Genomic DNA, 17,595 nt, shown 5'->3' with positions numbered 1-17,595 from the left:
ATCTTTCAAGTCAACAGTACCTTTAGAAATATATTTACTGAGAAAAATGGTGACATGTTCAATACTTATTTTACCCACTGTATATAAGAATTACTGAATTTTAATTACAACATTTTGTGTGTTGTACAGCCCAGAATGAGCTGGCAGGAAAAGGGGTAGGAATTTGTGATGAGCTCATCACGTTAGAGGTCATGTCACCAGATGTGTGTGATCTCACACTGATCGATCTGCCTGGAATCGCCAGAGTCCCATTAAGAGGGCAACCACAAGATATTGGAGACACGGTGGGTCATATAATCTGATTTTGCAAGCCACATTCAGTAAAACTTCATGTCTTGTCTTCATGTCTTGTAGATCAAACGTCTGATCATGAAATTTATTGACAAGCAAGAGACTATAATCCTGGTTGTGGTTCCTTGTAACACTGACATTGCTACAACAGAAGCACTGAAAATGGCTCAAGAAGTAGATCCTGAGGGCAAAAGAACTGTCGGTAATGAAGTAGATGATCTGCACAATATCTAATATATCACCAAATATATTATCACATTTTACAAAATAACATTTTTCATTCTCACAGCCATTTTGACCAAGCCAGACCTGATAGACAGAGGAACAGAGAAGAGCGTTCTGGAGATTGTTCACAACAAAGTGATTCCTCTCTGCAAAGGTTACATTATGGTGAAGTGTAGAGGACAACAGCAGATCAATGATGAAATTCCTCTGGAGGAGGCGGCACAAATCGAGAGAGATTTCTTCCAAAACCATGACTATTTCAGGTTACAATCTGAAGAGAATATAATGCAGCATTTTTGGTCCTGTTTCAGTTTTTTTGTTCAGATCAAGTGACAATTTGTTTCCATTTCAACAAGTTTTCTACAATGTCTCAGTGCCTTCTTTTTTTTTTTCAACAGATGCCTCTTGAATGAGGATAGAGCAACTATTAAATGTCTTGCTGTCAAACTGACTCAGAATCTTGTTGATCATATCAAAGTAAGTTCAAACTAAAGCCTGATTTACAGTGAGCATGAATTTAGTGAACTGCATTTGTGGTAGGATGTATTGTGAGGCTGTAACCAAATATTTTTGTGCATTTTATTTCAGAAATCACTGCCACAGCTCGATGAGCAGATAAAAAAGCAGTTGTGGGATGTGAGAAATTTGCTCACAGAGTGTCAGGATGGACCGCCACAAGACCCTAAGGGAGCCAAACAATACCTCATTAAGGTAGTTCATCATTGTGGGCAGTTAGAAGCAAAGTGGACATCACTGATAAGTTCAAAAACAGTAGCCTATATACTATAACACTGCTATTTTGAACTTCCATTTACTTCTGAGCCTAGAATAAAAAAGAACTACTTTTGAAGTATATTAGGACCTTATATTAGTCCTTATATTAGGATATTAGTCTGCTCCAAAAAATGTTTGAGCTTCCATCACTTTTTGACATTTTGACACTCTGTCTGACATTATAGTATGCTATTATATGGTTTGTGATAAATATGGCACCTCTATTGCTAATGCTATTTAACATTAATAATGTAACTTGAAACTCATGTAACAAATATTAATTTGAAAAACAAACATTTGAACAGGCATACCTCTAATAATGTACTGTACCAAATGAGAGCGTTCGCTGTACAGTTTACATTATTGGGAGAAATTATTTTTCTTAAGTAAATCAATCGGTATGGCATCGACATCAGCTGTTGGTATTGGTGGAGAAATTTAGTATCAGTGCATCTATAATTCTTTCTTTCTCACAGATCTTAACCAAATTCAATGATCGAATGAAAACCTTATCATCAGGAGAGCTGATCATTAAGGAAAATTTGTTTGACCAGCTTCGGAAAGAATTTGAGAAGTGGAGTGATCATCTTAATCATACAAAGCCAGACTGTCAGTATATATATATTTTTTTTTTTATATATATTTTCAAGTTTGAATTCATTGTTGTTGTACATGGTTCAGTTAATTTTATGACAAACCTTGTTTCCAAACAAGTTAAAAATATAAAAGAGTTTATGGAGGAATACAGAGGAAGGGAACTGCTTGGCTTCAGCAACTACAGAGTTTTTGAGATTGTTCTACAGCGCCAGGTGGCCACACATATGAAGCCAGCAATTGACTTACTTGGTGTCATAAAAGGTACCGTCACATATGTTTAAAGACTTTCCAGTCATTTATCACGGTCTTTGTTATAAACATGGAATATTAGTTTAACAGTTTTATCTGAATTGTCAAGCCTGAGACGATTTTCTTTTGTTATTTATGTGTGTCCTTTTGAAGACATCATCCTCATGCAATTCAATGACGTGTCGAATCAGTGTTTCCAGAACTACCCTGCTCTTCTAAATATCACAGTGGTAAATAATACTCCTAATTGGTTGCAATAATTGTCATTTAAAATTTTTACTTTAATCAAGTTTTCTTTCTCCTGTACTTCTTAACTTGACTCCAAAGAACAAAATCAACAACATTCAGGCAAGTCAGCAAGCCAAGGCGAAGGAGAGGATCTCAGAGCAGTTTGAAATGGAAAACATGATCTACACTCAAGATCCCATTTACAGGAAGTTCTTGAATGAGATTAGTGGCGAAGAACTTTCACAAGATCAGTTACCTTTCTTTGACATAAAAAGCAAGTACAGTGAAATACTGGAGGCATATTATGAGGTAGGTTTTACTAGTTCTCAGTAACAAATATAGCCTATATTTTTTGTTCAGGGATGGCCTGCTGCAGTACGTGTGGACATTACCCTTGTTTTATTTCAGATTGTGGTGCAGCGGATGGCTGACCAACTGCCCATGATGATCCGCTATTTCATGTTGAAGGAAACTACTCAGCTCCTGTCTACTGATATGTTGAGTTTACTGGATGGGGCAAATGCGAGCGAGCTCCTGTTTGAGAACTCTGATGTTAGTAGAATGCGCAGAGGCCTACAGGTTCGCCTGGACGGTTTGACTGCTGCTCAGAAAGCACTTAGCGATTTTATTTGAGGGATCTATTGACTAGTGGATATTATCTGAAGATACATTTAATGTGCCTGATAATTATAATGTTATAATGAATTAAACTTAAAACTTTCTTTAGCTTATCTTCTATTGATATATTTTGAGCTGTTATCAACAAGTAAATTGACCCTTTATGCTGCTTCTGGTAGAACACAAATAAGATTATTTTCTTGTTTCAAGATAAAATCCTGAGTAGCTATTAATATAAAATCCATATACCAGACGGCTGAGCACATAACTGTAATTGTGACATTTTGACACAACTAGTGTATTTTAGTTTCAAATTGTAAGGGAGACTTAGCTAGTTCTCAAATCTTTTCACTTTAAACCTTCAAAATATACACTGTTGACACATGGACATAAAACTCATTCATAAAGGCAATTCCTGAATTAAACTGGTCTTTTGAATTAATCATTTTAGTAAATGACTCAAAAAAGTTGCTTGGAATCATCTACTGGAGCAACAATGTAAAGACGCCAATGGTGAGAAGTGCTGCCACCAATTAAACTAAACGGTTTTTATTTTTAATACAAAATGTCACCATTGACCTGTAACCCTATCTTCCGAGTCAACATGAACACAAACAGCACAATAAACATTACACAGAGAACAAGGAAAGAAAACAGAGTGAACTTTGCCATGACAATACTGATATCAGCTATTACTGAAATACATAACATTTCCGGTTATGTCAGTATCACACTACCTGATCTCATAAGATAAAGATAACATGAATGTGAAGATATTTTTGCAAAAATTGTAGGCCTATGCTGCTGCTTGCACAAATCACCTGTTCTGAAGTGAAATGTACACACCAAGTGGTACTGGAAACAGAAACCCATAGGCCTATGGAGTTGATTATGTGATGAAAAACATGTATTAGTTTAAGAAATGCACTATTGTTATTGTTTTGAGGTTGTAAAATAGTCTTGTTCAAGAAATAGGACAAAAAAATATATATATATTAATAATAAATTGTTGGTGTTTCACTGCCACTAGTGAGAAAAATTGAGATTTAAGAACTATAACTCGCATTCAACTAATTCAAATTCACATTTGTAACTGAAAGATTGTGGATGTCGACTGAGATCAGCTTTATCATATTTTATCTAAAATGAACCATGTCTAATCATACCATGTCAATAAACCTTAAAAGAGTAGGGGCTCCTGACCATAAATTTAGATTATATAATCTACAGTATCTACCTGTCTGTTGTGTGTAATCTGCTTCTACTTGCACTTGCATTATTTTCATGTTTTAAATTCAGTTTGACATTAGATTTCACCTCTTTAGGATTTCCCTTCAGCATTATCACAAACACTGTTTGAGTGAAACGTAAACTATACAGTTTATAAGAGGCATCAAAAATGTTTTCAAAGCAGTGCTTGTGATGAAAAAGATAGACAGTCCTCAAAACCAAAAGATTAGTATACTTTTTACTTATTATTAATTTGTCATTTTAAAGAAACATTTTATTTGCTTTTAAAGTTTTTTTTTTTTTTTTTTGAGTTCTAGATTTAACCCTCTATAGGACTAATTGTGAATTTACAGCTTAAAAAAATAATTGACTTTATATTTTACATATTTAGGAGTAAAATAATTTTCCAAAATTAGTTTTCTACATCTGACCTTTGACCTTTTTTTTTATGGATCCGTCATTTATAACTGGCATTGTCCCATTAGGGTGAATTATTCTTGCCAAATTGTCTGAAACTTCACACACAATCAAATGCTTCTTCCCTATCTGAAAAGAAGTTTCAAAAAACATTAACAATCTTTATGAACATTCAATTTTTTTCTTATGCTGCTACATTTGATTTACAACTCGTGCATGAAAATGTCTAAAACTTGACACAAATTTGGATGCAATTTCACTGCCTGAAAACCATGTCTTAGTGTTTCAAAAGCATTAAAACAACTTTAACATTGTTTCATCTTGGAATTTCAAATTAATTATTGTAGCACAAGTGAAAGTCAACAAGACTCTTCTTTTTCTGTGTATCCCACACATAAGTAGATGTTGACTTGTGCGGTCTTTATTGGAGCATTCTGCCTGTCAGTATAATAATGCCAATAGACATAGGCATCTTTCCTGACCTCTGGTTGTTGTATGGATCACATCTTTCAAACTGGCATACAATAATGTACCCAAATGCCTGACTTCCACAACAACCTATTTTTCATCACTGCCCTCACCCTTATTGCTTCTATCCTCCTTGGTCCTCAATAACTTGATTTATTACTACAACCTGATTCTCTGATGCACTCATATCACTATCATCAATACTTTCTGAAATAAGTACAGATTTGTCTCACCATCTTCCAAAAATGAGCCTAAAACGCATGCATAAAGGCTATTATACAGCCTGCCAATGCTGGTCAATAGTGTCAGCTACACCAAATATGCATCACATAATAGGACTGTGTCAGTTATGCATGACCCTCAGATTTGTTGGTAGAGAGGAGGTAGTGCACTGTGTCAAATTTAATTTATTGCCCCCCCCCCCCCCCATAACTGGACACCTGTTATGACACCTGTTTGTACACCCCCCACCCGTCTAAGTGGCCATCTGTTTCATCCACCCCAGTGATCTTAAGGAATTTATGGCAATGTGTGTGGGGCCAATGTTATGTGGTTTAATCGTTCCCTTTCGAAAGCTACAATCGATGCTAAACAAAGTCTCTCATCAGAGTATTAATCTCAAAACTCTGGCCATTTGATAATACCTAGAATATCAAAATCAACTGCGGGCGGGAGGTACAATTGTACACTTGTACAATATCAAATGGCCAGAGTTTTGAGATTAATACTCTGATGTGAGACTTTGTTTACAGTTCTTCTTACTAATGGGGCTATGGGGAGTTTTTAAAATAAAGTTTAAGAGACAACAAATGCTGTGCAAATTATGAGCAGGAATGTTTGTTAAGCAGGAAAAAAAAGCGTCAGCTAAATGAATGAATAAATGTTTGATAAAAGGGTAAATCTAACACTAGCCTACCACTGCAAATGTCTTCTTTCTGTCTTCTCTGTTTCTGAATGAATACCTCTCCACAAACTAGACTGGGTTCACTGGGTTCTTTAGGTCTTCTCAGCTAAAAAAAAAAGAAAAGTAAAATAATAATAAAAGGGAGAGAAAATAAAATTGCATAATATTGAGAAGGTTAAAAAAATATATGTGAGCAAAATATTTAAGATATAAAATGGTATGAATGAACTGCAAGATGGAGAAAATACTAAATTATGTTTTTTGGATTTTACATAAAAAATGTATTAAAAGCATGGTTTTAAGGCATTTAGTAATTTGGCAGACGCTGTTATCCAAAGCAACTTACAATTGGGGAATACAAAAAGCGATTCATCTTGAAGAGGCAATCAGACAGAGGAAGTGCTCGTAACACCAAGTCTCAGTCATTGTTCAAATAAGTACAAGCTAGTAAGGGAGGGAGAGAAAGATAGGGGGAAAGATTAAGGGTTTTTTTTCTTTTCTTTTTTTTTTTTTTTTTGAGTTTAGGATGAAGTCAAGTACTGCCGTATGAGATGAGTTTTCAGTTGTTGCTAGAAGATTGACAGGGATCCAGCATTCCGGATAGGGGTGGGAAGATTATTCCACCAGCCAGGAATGGTGAACAAGAATGTTCTGGAGAGTTATTTTGAGCCTCTCTGTGATGGTACCACAAGGCGTTGCTCACTAGCAGATCTCAGACTTCTGGAGGGGATGTAGGTTCGTAATAGTGAGTGGAAGTAGGAGGGTGCTGAGCCTGTGATAGTTCTGTATGCAAGCATCAGTGTCTTGAACTTGATGCGAGCTTCCACTGGTAGCCAGTGTAAGGAGATGAAGAGAGGTGTAACATGGGCTCTTTTGGGCTCGTTGAAGACCAGTCGTGCCGCTGCATTCTGAATCATTTGTGGAGGTTTGATTGTGTTTGTTGGCAGACCAGCCAGAAGAGCATTGCAATAGTCCAGCCTAGAAACGACAAGGGCCTGGACAAGAAGTTGTGCAGCATGCTTTGTCAGAAAGGGCCTGATCTTTCTGATGTTGTGTAGTGCAAACCTGCAGGATCGAGCAGTCTTTGCAATGTGCTCTTTGAAGGTCAGCTTGTCATCAAAGATTACACCAAGGTTTCTGACCGAAGTTGCTGGGTTAAACATTGATGAGCCTAACTGAATCATGAAGTCATGCTGTAGAGTTGGAGTGGCAGGGAAGACAAGAAGCTCTGTCTTTGCCAGGTTGAGCTGTAGGTGATGTTCTTTCATCCATGCCGAGATGTCCGCCAGGCAGCCTGAGATCCGTGCAGCTACCGTTGGGTCATCTGGTTGAAAAGAGAGATAGAGATGTGTGTCATCGGTGTAGCAGTGATAGGAGAAGCCATGTGCATGTATGATGGGACCCAGTGATGTAGTGTATGTGGAGTCCAAGAACCGATCCCTGAGGAACTCCAGTGAGCAGTTGATGTGGTTTGGATACCTCCCCTCCCCAGGCCACCCTGAACGATCTACCGGTGAGATAGGATTCAAACCAGTGAAGTGGAATCCCAGTGATGCCCAGTGATGAGAGGGTAGACAGGAGAATCTGACGATTAACAGTGTCAAAAGCAGCAGAAAGATCCAGCAGAATGAGGACTGATGATTTGCAATTCGCAGGGCTTCAGTGACTGAGAGTAGTGCAGTCTCTGCTGAATGGCCACTCCTGAAACCTGACTGTTTAGCATCCAGTTTGTTGTACTGTGAAAGAAACAGTGAGAGCTGGTTGAAGACAACTCGTTCGAGTGTTTTCGCTACGAATGGAAGGAGAGAGACAGGTCTGTAGTTTTCTAAAAGAGAAGTGTTTAATGTAGGTTTTTTGAGCAGTGGGGTTACCCGAGCCTGCTTGAATGCTGTGGGGAAGATGCCTGTGAGGAGAGATGTGTTGATAATGTGTGTGAGTGCCGGTAAGAGTGATTGTTTGAAGAAGGTGTGAGGGGATTGGGTCGAGAGGACATGTTGTAGGATGGCTGGAGAGGAGAAGTTTGGATATTTCTGCCTCGGTGAGGGGACAGAAGGAGAAAATGGGAGTTAGAGCAGTGGATGTGGTTGACTGGAGGTCCTGTGTGTGTGGAGTTGAGAACTGGTTACTGATTGTTCTAGTTTTGTCTGTGAAAAAAGTCGTCAGCTGTTATCGAAGTGGTGGGAGGTGGAGGAGGGGGACAGAGGAGAGAGTTAAATGTTCTGAAGAGATTACGCATGTCTGGAGCGCTGTTGATCTTGTTGTGGAAATGTGAGGATTTGGCAGTGTGGACTTCAGTAGAGAAAGATGAAAGCAAAGACTGATATCTACTCAGGTCCGATGGATCGCTTGATTTGCGCCATTTTCTCTCTGCCACTCTGAGTTTGGTCCGATGCTCACGAAGAACATCGGATAACCAGATTTAAGGTTGTGATTACTGTGATATTTGTTGTAAAAGCACATCAAAACTACCATTATAGTGTTAAAACCATAGTAAGTTTGGTGGTTATTGAGCTACTACTATACGTATCACAGTAAAACTAAAGTTATGGCAGTAAAAACATGATAAGCATTGTAATTATTGTGCTTTTTACCAAAACTATCACAGCAAAACCACAGTTACTGTGGTAAAAGCATTGTAAAGTGTGTCATGTTTGTGCTTTAGCTTTAAATATCACAGTAAAACCACAGTTGCTGTGGTAATAGCATGGTAAAGTGTCATGTTTGTGTTTTAACTTCAAATATCACAGTAACTATAGAGAAATAGTGTTGGGAATACAGGTGCAGGTGTCAGTACTCACCATATTCAGTCATTTCCTCCCCAAATCCCAGTGATGATTCACAGCTGATTTGCTCATTCTAGAAGCTATAAAAAGATGTATGTGTGAAAAACTATAACTGCTGTCTTTTGAGAGATCAACATCAATGCTGTGCCACACATTGTAGATATAGGCTGATGAACAGTCATGTAATACAAATAAATCAACATCTAGTATTCACCTTAAAAATGTATTTAAATCATGTTCAAATATTTAATACAGTAGTGTTTAATTAACTTTGTTGTCACAATTTGTTTCGTAACACTGCAGTCATGATAAGATCTTATTTGAAATTGCCAATGTAATTCAATGTATATATTATATAACCAATCTTTCTTTACCTGTGCCTCCTAATTTCATTAAAACTGTGAGATACTGTACTAATTGATCTTTTGTACCTACATGTACATAGTAAAAAAACTTGTGTAAGAAACATTTGTGATTTCTCAGTTTGAAAAAAGGCTTTATAACCTAACGACTTCTTTAGACTTTTGTATATTTATATATTTTTTTAAACTTTGCAACTGTTCATAAGTTATTTTTGTCGGCTAGTCACTGGGGTGCCAGCATATTTGTATAGTACGCCTGATGATGACATCATTCACTGGCATTCTAATATTCACAATTCTTGGTGCGCAATGTACTTATATTTTCATACATGATTTTGAGGAAACTCCACAACACACAAGATGCTTTATCAATGCTTTAATTGATTCAATGAATGTTTTAGAGAAGGTATTGAGAAAGGATTCAAGATTGAATAAAAGATACAAGTTTAAAGGGATAGTTCACCCAAAAACGAAAATTACCCCAGTCAGCGGTCGAGTGATTTGGATGTGAGAGAAATAACTCTGACAACCTCCAGCTTTAAAGTGGAACTGAAGCAGTCATTCAAGTTTACATTATTTAGTAAAACTGATTTCCACTTTAATAAAAATATGTATAACAAACACGATTAATGTAACCTCTGTAAAGAAAAAAAGATGTTTTGTTATAGCTTTTGGAGCATGGGATACTATGTTGCAATACCAGTGTGTGACATCACGGGATTGGTTCACTCCGTAGGCCAGTGAAGTTACTTTTTGAACACACAAGTGTTATTTTAACACACAAATGTTTTTGGTTTTTATCATAATTTGATGAATATCCAACATAAACTCTCTACATCACAAAGTTTTGATCGTGGCATCCCAAACATTCTTTGCATAATACGAGGCGCAACTTGATTTAAATAAACAACACAATACTGCTCATGTCACATTTTATTATGTCAGACGTTTCAGACATATTTTTATTACACTGGCTCGTACACCAGTAATGGTATGTAACATATTTTATGTTCACCTGTGAATACAATTAGCTTACTTGCTGTTGACAGGACGATAATTAATCATCTGAACAATGGGGCTGCTGCAACCTCAAAGTTTATCATTCTCACGTGTTTTAAGCCATGTAAGCTAAAGAGATTTCAATGCGGAACATGCGCAATGTGATAGAACATTTCTGTCTGCATACACACGCACAAAGCCAGAGCTTGGATAGTGCACGGGTACCAAATTGAGTATACTCTTTAGCATCTTCTTGAGCAAATACACACATTATTATATCAGAATGACTGTCTTGAGTATCCACATAAACACGTATTGTTTCTGACCCGCTCTTGACCCCAAACCAGCAGGTTCATGACTTCTTCCACATATAACGGTATTATTGCTTGGTCCCCTCACCGTATTAGCTCAAAAAGTTATACTTATTACAGGCTTAACAGTTCTTTCATGTTCGTCTTCCTCCATTTCAAAACAAGTATGCGTTCAAAATGCTTGTATTACTTCTCTGGCCAATGGAGCGAACCAATCCTGTGATGTCACACACTGGTATCGCACTCTTGCTCCTATAGCTATAACAAAGCTATAACAAAACATCCTTTTTTCCTTTAAAATGGTTACATTAATCGTGTTTGTTATACAATTTCTTTTTATTACAGTGGAAATCAGTTTACTAAATGATGTGAACTTGACTGACTGCTTCACTTCCACTTTAAGAGTGTGCTCCTCGATGCAGTCAGTTTCTAAGTTCCCTCTCCTCTGTGCTTCGATTAGTTTTCTTCTTATATATTCCACATACATTCCTGTCATAAGCTCCACAAACACGGATAGGCAAAGACTCCTGTGAAACGTTCAGTGCCACTGCCTTCAAATGGACAACCCACAATGCATTTTGAACTACAGTACAAAACGTAATGCATAAATACAATAGATTCGTGTAGAAAATGTCAGTTGCTTACCATGAAAATGATTGCCCAGAATGCATTGTTTTCTATAGTACATTAGTGTTTTAATGGACATGGTTTTACTGTTTTAATCACTTTTGGGTGAACTATCCCTTTAATTTCAAATTAACATGTTTTGTAAAGGATAAGATCAGAAAATTTTAATGTATGTACAATCATGTAACTATGGAGTAGGATGACTGCATGTGATCTTGCATGTGTTTTGCACAAACAAAGGCAACGTGCGATGAACACATCCGATCGTTCCAGCAATAGTTAGCTGCAGGGTGGAAAAAAAATATTTATTCTGATCATTATAGAGGTTTGAGAGTCAAAATAAAATATTATGATCAAACCATTTTGTTACAGTATGATATGAAATTATAGGAACAAACAGTGCATTCTTACAGCTATAGGCCAGCTCCAGGCAGTTCTCTGTATCTCCTGCATTGTTGGGTTCTCCAGAGCACCAGCTGGTGTAGTTAAAGGGACTTCCATCACTCCAAATCCACTGTCCTTCCTAATGAGTGAAGAGAGTCATTACAAAGCACTGAAGAACTACAAAAATAAAGTAATTATAGTTTAGCTTTTTAAGAAGTCAAACAATCCTTTTCCTCATGTTTATCTATTTAGGCCATACTACAAAAGTATATTTTTTTTTAAAGGCAGAGCAACTTACTTGTTCACCATCCTGAGCACCAACCCAAACATGTGTGTAAGGCGGCACCAGGCTCAGCAGATGATCATTTTCCAACTCATCATGCACAGATGCAAGATTTGCATCATAAGTTTGACAGAATCTCTAAAGAGTCAGATTTTACATTCTCAATCCACAATCAATTTATGTATTCATTTAAAACAAAGGTCTGGTTGATTATTTGCTTAGTCATATTTATTTGCAGAAAATTGTGTTTTAGGAAACTAAATCAATAAATAGAAATGTATTGCAGTCTTACAACACATTACCTCTGCAGTGACCCAGTTAAATGCCTCAGGGAAGTACATGTAGCATTTGACCCCAAAATGTGTCCATCCATCGGGGCATTTTTCATCTACACAATACATAAACTTTAGTGTTCTTTTAATAAACACAGTATATAGCCTTCACACACGGTAGAAACCTCATTAATCATGACAAAATTCAGTTCAATCATATTGTGCATTTCCTGTCCACCCCTTTATAATGAAGCCTCTCAAAGATTTGCCACAACACATAATGACTTCAAATATTTTCATCTGGACTAAAAAAAGTTTTTTTACAATGGTAAATAAATGTATCGGTTACCTTCTGCATTCATCAGGGAATAAACAGTGAAAAGAAGCAGAAGGCTTCTCAGCACTGACATAATGACCCTGAAAATTAATAAGCACTGCTCACTGTGGATTCTCAATGTTATCTTAAAAAAACCACAAAGATAATTTAAGTGTGAATTGTTATTCAGCAGGTCGATGTGCCAAAAACTCACCTTGGTTTTCAGATCGTTGCTTTCGGACTTTCAGTAAAGATTCCTTGAACCTCCAGAAAGAGCCCTGCTTTTATACTTTACATAATGTCAAGTGTGTTTAAGTCACCAGGATGAAACATATAGTGTACACATAAACTGTGAACTTGACATATATCATCTGTATACATCTCTCTGTTTGGAGATGTGGTCTGTTTGTTCAGTAGAAAGGAACAGATCTAAGATAAGGAGTTGACAGAAAGACCAGGAAGACCAACAAAGCTTTATCAATACTAACAGTCACAAGTGACAGTCACTAATAACAGAGATAATATTATTTGTTAATTCCAACATTTAAGTTTCAATGTTTTAATATATGAAAAATGTTTTGGCACAAAATTAATAACCAAGAGTTATGATTTGTGTGCCACAACACATTTTGCATTAAGTATGTTTTGGCCTTCTTTTAATCCAAAAGCTATTGACATTTTTTTGGCCAGCATCATCTGAAGAATTAGTGATGATTCAGAGAATGCTTTAGGACAAGTTTGAAAGAGTATGTTTTTTTTTAACAAAATTCAAAATGGTACAGTGAAAATATAGAGTTTGAATGACAGACCCTTCATGGGAACTTGTTGACAGCACAACGATAATTTGTAATTTACATGTTCTAACAGGCCTTGATAAAGTTAGGGTCATTCAAGCAAGAGCATGTCAGGTTTTTCTTTAGCAAAGAATTCACATTTACACAGCAGGTGGAAATTGGTAAATATAAAAAGATTATTATACTCATACCTTTAGTTGTTTTAATATTTTGAATTGTTTTTAGCTTTTTTTTTTCATTTAAATGTTTAGTATTGAAATGTTGTTGTATGCATTTGTCAATTTAATTTAATTTCTTTATTTTCTTAAATGTGTGTCTATAGTATTTACAGAGTTTTGACTTTTAGTTTTAGTTACTTTTTCTTATTTGTAAGTCGCTTTGGATAAAAGCGTCTGCTAAATGACTAAAAGTAAAAAGTAAAAAAAGAGTAAAGAAAAGATGCCCATTTTCCACAAGTTGATATGATTCTTTAGGGCAGGAGTGTGTAAGGTCATTTTCCAACTCATCATGCACAGATGCAAGATTTGCATCATAAGTTTGACAGAATCTCTAAAGAGTCAGATTTTACATTCTCAATCCACAATCAATTTATGTATTCATTTAAAACTGCATGCAGAGTTTAGTTCCAACCCTGCTCCAACACACAAACCATGTAGTTTCTATGTAGTTTCACAAAACAATGTCCCAGAGCTGTTCTATTGGATTTAGGTCAGGTGAGCGTGACCTCGTGAAGTCTGTTTCTGATTGTTTGGTCAAAGACATTCATACCAGTGGCCTGCTGGAGGTCATTCTGTTGGGCTTTGGCAATGTTCATCCTGTTCCTCCTTGCACAAAGAAACATATACCAGTCCTGTTGATGGGTTGTCCAGCTCTCCTAGAGTAACTGCCTGTCTCCTGGTATCTCCTCCATGCTCTTGAGACTGTGCTGGGAGACCATTTCTAGATCATCTGGGCTGCGTTCCACTCCACTTTTAGACATGCACTCGCGAACGTCCCTAAGCACTTCCCCTCCTGCAATTTTGAAGTGCGTTCCAATTCGTGAAGTGAACGAGGGAAGTTCATATGGACAGACCCTCGACCCCTCAGTTTTGACGAGGGAGCGAGTCTGCTTCATATGCACTTCAGGCCGCTCCATAGACCAGAATGCAACATGATTGTGACATCATTGCAGATCACTTTTAATCCCCCCCCCCCCTATTTTCAAATGCATCATTGTTGCACTTGGTCAGTCATGGCCTAATGGATAGAGAGTCAGACTTGTAACCTGAAGGTTGCAGGTTTGAGTTTCAGGTCTGGCAGGGAGTGTAAGTGAGGGGATTGAATAACCAGTGCTCTCTTCCACCCTCAATACCACGACTGAGGCAAGGCACTGAACCCCCAACTGCAATATGGCTGCCCACTGCTCTGGGGGTGTGTGCACTTGGATGGGTTAAATGCAGAGCACAAATTCTGGGTATGGCTTACCATATTTGGCCACACTTCACTTTTAAAAAGTAAATTCTTTTTTTCTTTTTTTTTTTACAAATCTTGTTCCCAAACAAGTTAAAAATATAAAAGTTTAGCCAGAATTACAGAGGAAAGGAACTGCTCTGCTTCAGAGACTAGAGTTTTTGAAACTGTTCTACAGCGCCATGTGGACATATATTAACTTACTCAGTAGCCTATCATAAAAAGTACCATCACGTTTAAAGAATTCGCAGGAATTTATCACAGTTTTTGTTATAAATCCAACAGATTCTATTTACACTGTTAAAATAGCAATATTTTCTGCTATTTATACTACTTATTGCAAATAGTGGCAATTATCTGCACCTCAGTATCGTAGTACATTATAAAACAGTACGCAATAATAACGTATTGAGTGTAAAACTGTTTTAATTCAAATTATTAAATGGATGCCACCTTATTGGGACAATAAATCCTACCCTACCCTAACCCTACCCGATACTTTTATTTTCAACTTTTTGATTATTTGCTTCATTTTTATTGAAAATAAATGCCTTTCTGATGCGATATGAGATTTTAAAAGGGAGAAAAAAAAGTTTTTGCAAAAGGCGGGCTCGAACGCAATAAAAAACATGTGCCTTATCATTTACACCACTGAATCTGATACTGACTCAATTTCTTTTTTTAGTGTTGACTATCCCAGTCACACGTTAGTGGGTGGAGTTAGTGTAAATAGCCTTTGCCAATAAGGTGGTCTATTTGCACCTAGTGTAAATAGACACTCCAAAAATGAAATCATGAGCCTTCAGGCAAGTCAGCAAACAAGACATAAAACATGATTTTACACTCAAGATCCAATACTTTAAGTTCTTAAATGAGATTAGCAATGAGACATTTCAAGATCAGTTAACGGACTTTGACAAAAAGCAAAAACAGTGAAATGCTGGCGTATTATGAGGTAAGTCTTAGTTTTCTGTAAAAAATATGAAAGTTTGTTCAGAAACTGTACTGACTGCAATGCTTGCACATGTGGACATTATTTTTTTAGATGGTTGCGCAGTGGATGACTGACCAACTGCCAATGGTGATCACTGTTTTCATGGTGAAAGAAACTGCTCAGCTCCTGTCTACTGATATGTTGAGTTTACTGGATGGGGAAAATTTGACCGAGTTCCTGTTTGAGAACTGTTGTAAAAGCGCAGGGACTTCCAGGCTCGCCTGAAGCATTTGACTACAGGAAGTACTTAGTGATTTTATTTCAGGGATCTATTGACTAGAGGATATTATCTGAAAATGAATTTAATGTGCCTGATAATGGTATATTTAGAATGAATAATTTGAATAATACTTAAAACTTATTTAGCTAAGCTTCCATTAATACATTTTCATTTGAAAATAAAACAGAACTATCCTTGCAAGTGAATAAACATGTGTCACATGCTACTTCTGGTAGAACACAAATATGTTTGATTGTTTCAACAGTGCTCACACGACTACATAGCTGACTGGTGAGGTAAGGTTTAAAATTTTTGAGAATCATTTTGACTATTTCATTTTCAGTTAGGGAAGGCCTCCATCTTTTACAGAGAGCACGATATGTAAAGGCAAAATCTCTGATGGATTCCCTCTCTCCTTGATACCTTGTGCGGACCCTTTCAGCCAGTTCATCTTTGTAGTCTTCAGAGAGGAAGGCTGAGAGGAAAGCAGTCTCGAATTCATTCCATGTAGTTACCGAAGATCGGGCAACTTCCTACCAGTCACGTGCAGTGCTGTGGAGTACACTGCGGAAGGTTGCCAGGAGGTCGGTCTCTGCAAGTGGGTGCAATGCCAAGAAGTCCTGACACCTTGTTAGGTACAGCAGAGGATCGGCGTCATCCGACAGTCTTCCAAATGTGGGAAAGGTCAATTTTAAATGGTCACTTTTTCCAGCAGGAATAGGAGGACACTCTAGGACATTTTCTAGTGGTGATGAGGGTGCGGTAAGTATGGCACTAGGTGGTGGTTGTACCCCTTTAGTTTGGCTATCAGCCATTTCTTTTCCTTCCTCAGCTCTTGTGAGATCATCACTTTCATGGCTTTGACTAGTTGATCTGAATAGGCTGAATCTGCTTTTGTTGCAGTTAACGTGGTGAGGATTTGTTGCTGGTTAGCCTCCATTTTTGCAGTCAGGTCTCTAAGTTGGTTTTCATGAAGGGAAGTGGGTGTTTTTTGCTCCTGGGTGAGTTCATTCACAGCATTCTCCTGATGTTTCATGAAGTCAAACAGGTTGTCCCAGTTACCTTGAACTTGTGCAGTCAAATGCTTCTTCCAGGAGTTGGGAAGTGACCAGGCAGGTGATGCTGTGGCACTGAGGAAGATGGTGTAGTTTCAGGGGATGTGCAAAGTTGCATAGGTTCTGGCTGAAATGAAGCAGTGCCACCTGGAGGCATGGAGGCAAAGTGCACCTGAGACCGGGGGTTGGGGACTGCTGAACTGAGTTGGGTTGAAGGGAAAAGTGGGAAACTGAGGTGGAGGAATAGGTCTTGGTTGCACAGGTGGCCAGATTGGGGATGCTATGTCTGGGGAGGTTCAATTTCCACAGATGTTGAAGGTGAAGGAGTGATAGTGGCCATGTTTGTATGGTGCTGCTTGTCAATGTTGTGTGAATAATCAGTAAATGAGATGAGTGAATTGGAATGACTGTGTCTGTTTTTAGGGCACCAGGGGATATAAGCAAAAAAACAAACAAACAAAGTACAGAGTACAATTTCCACAATCTTTCCACAGTTTTCTCACAATTTCACACAGCACATTCAAGATGCAACATCAAGTTCTCAGTAATTAGATTTCAATTTAGACTTCAATTACCCAATTATCTTGGTACCTGTTCCAGCTGATACACTTCAGTCAAACAAAAGCACAAAAAAATACAACTAGTTTTCTTTCAAGGTTCACCAATGATAACAATTAACAATTAACCATAAGGTTTCAATAATTCCTCAACACAAACAATTCATGTGTAAGTGATCAATATTCAG

At 37.4% G+C, this 17,595-nt stretch overlaps 2 protein-coding genes across 3 annotated transcripts in view; one reads left to right on the top strand and one right to left on the bottom strand.

Annotated features, from left to right (window-relative positions):
- LOC306868354 (interferon-induced GTP-binding protein Mx3-like) overlaps positions 1 to 2,997 on the top strand; it is a gene marked incomplete at both ends in the record, with an annotated part of 30,057 nt that extends 27,060 nt beyond the window's left edge. The window contains 10 exons of the mRNA XM_079414458.1: positions 130 to 284; positions 355 to 493; positions 581 to 779; positions 915 to 993; positions 1,105 to 1,227; positions 1,767 to 1,899; positions 2,005 to 2,148; positions 2,290 to 2,366; positions 2,464 to 2,673; positions 2,773 to 2,997. Coding sequence (XP_079270584.1) covers positions 130 to 284; positions 355 to 493; positions 581 to 779; positions 915 to 993; positions 1,105 to 1,227; positions 1,767 to 1,899; positions 2,005 to 2,148; positions 2,290 to 2,366; positions 2,464 to 2,673; positions 2,773 to 2,997 — 1,484 coding nt within the window. The remainder of the gene's footprint in view (positions 1 to 129; positions 285 to 354; positions 494 to 580; positions 780 to 914; positions 994 to 1,104; positions 1,228 to 1,766; positions 1,900 to 2,004; positions 2,149 to 2,289; positions 2,367 to 2,463; positions 2,674 to 2,772) is intronic.
- Positions 2,998 to 9,508: 6,511 nt separating this feature from the next.
- LOC306868209 (galactose-specific lectin nattectin-like) lies at positions 9,509 to 12,678 on the bottom strand. 2 transcript variants are annotated; one of them, XR_013784088.1, is made up of 7 exons: positions 12,553 to 12,647; positions 12,372 to 12,439; positions 12,053 to 12,138; positions 11,766 to 11,888; positions 11,495 to 11,606; positions 10,784 to 11,366; positions 9,509 to 9,814 (listed from the first exon to the last, which is right to left on the bottom strand). XR_013784088.1 is itself a non-coding variant. In XM_079414290.1 (6 exons), exons 2-6 carry the CDS (start codon positions 12,430 to 12,432, stop codon positions 11,263 to 11,265), a joined length of 486 nt encoding a protein of 161 aa, XP_079270416.1. In that variant the 5' UTR covers positions 12,433 to 12,439; positions 12,553 to 12,678; the 3' UTR covers positions 9,509 to 11,262. The 2 variants fall into 2 exon arrangements, 1 of the variants encoding a protein (XP_079270416.1); XM_079414290.1 differs by having other exon boundaries at positions 9,509 to 11,366; positions 12,553 to 12,678.
- Between the last annotated feature and the right edge of the window lie 4,917 nt (positions 12,679 to 17,595).

Source organism: Barbus barbus (assembly GCF_936440315.1).
Source record: "Barbus barbus genome assembly, chromosome: 50".
Taxonomy (NCBI): Eukaryota; Metazoa; Chordata; class Actinopteri; order Cypriniformes; family Cyprinidae; genus Barbus; species Barbus barbus.
Note: the sequence above shows the minus strand (reverse complement) of the source record. Positions and strands in the feature narration are given on the sequence as shown.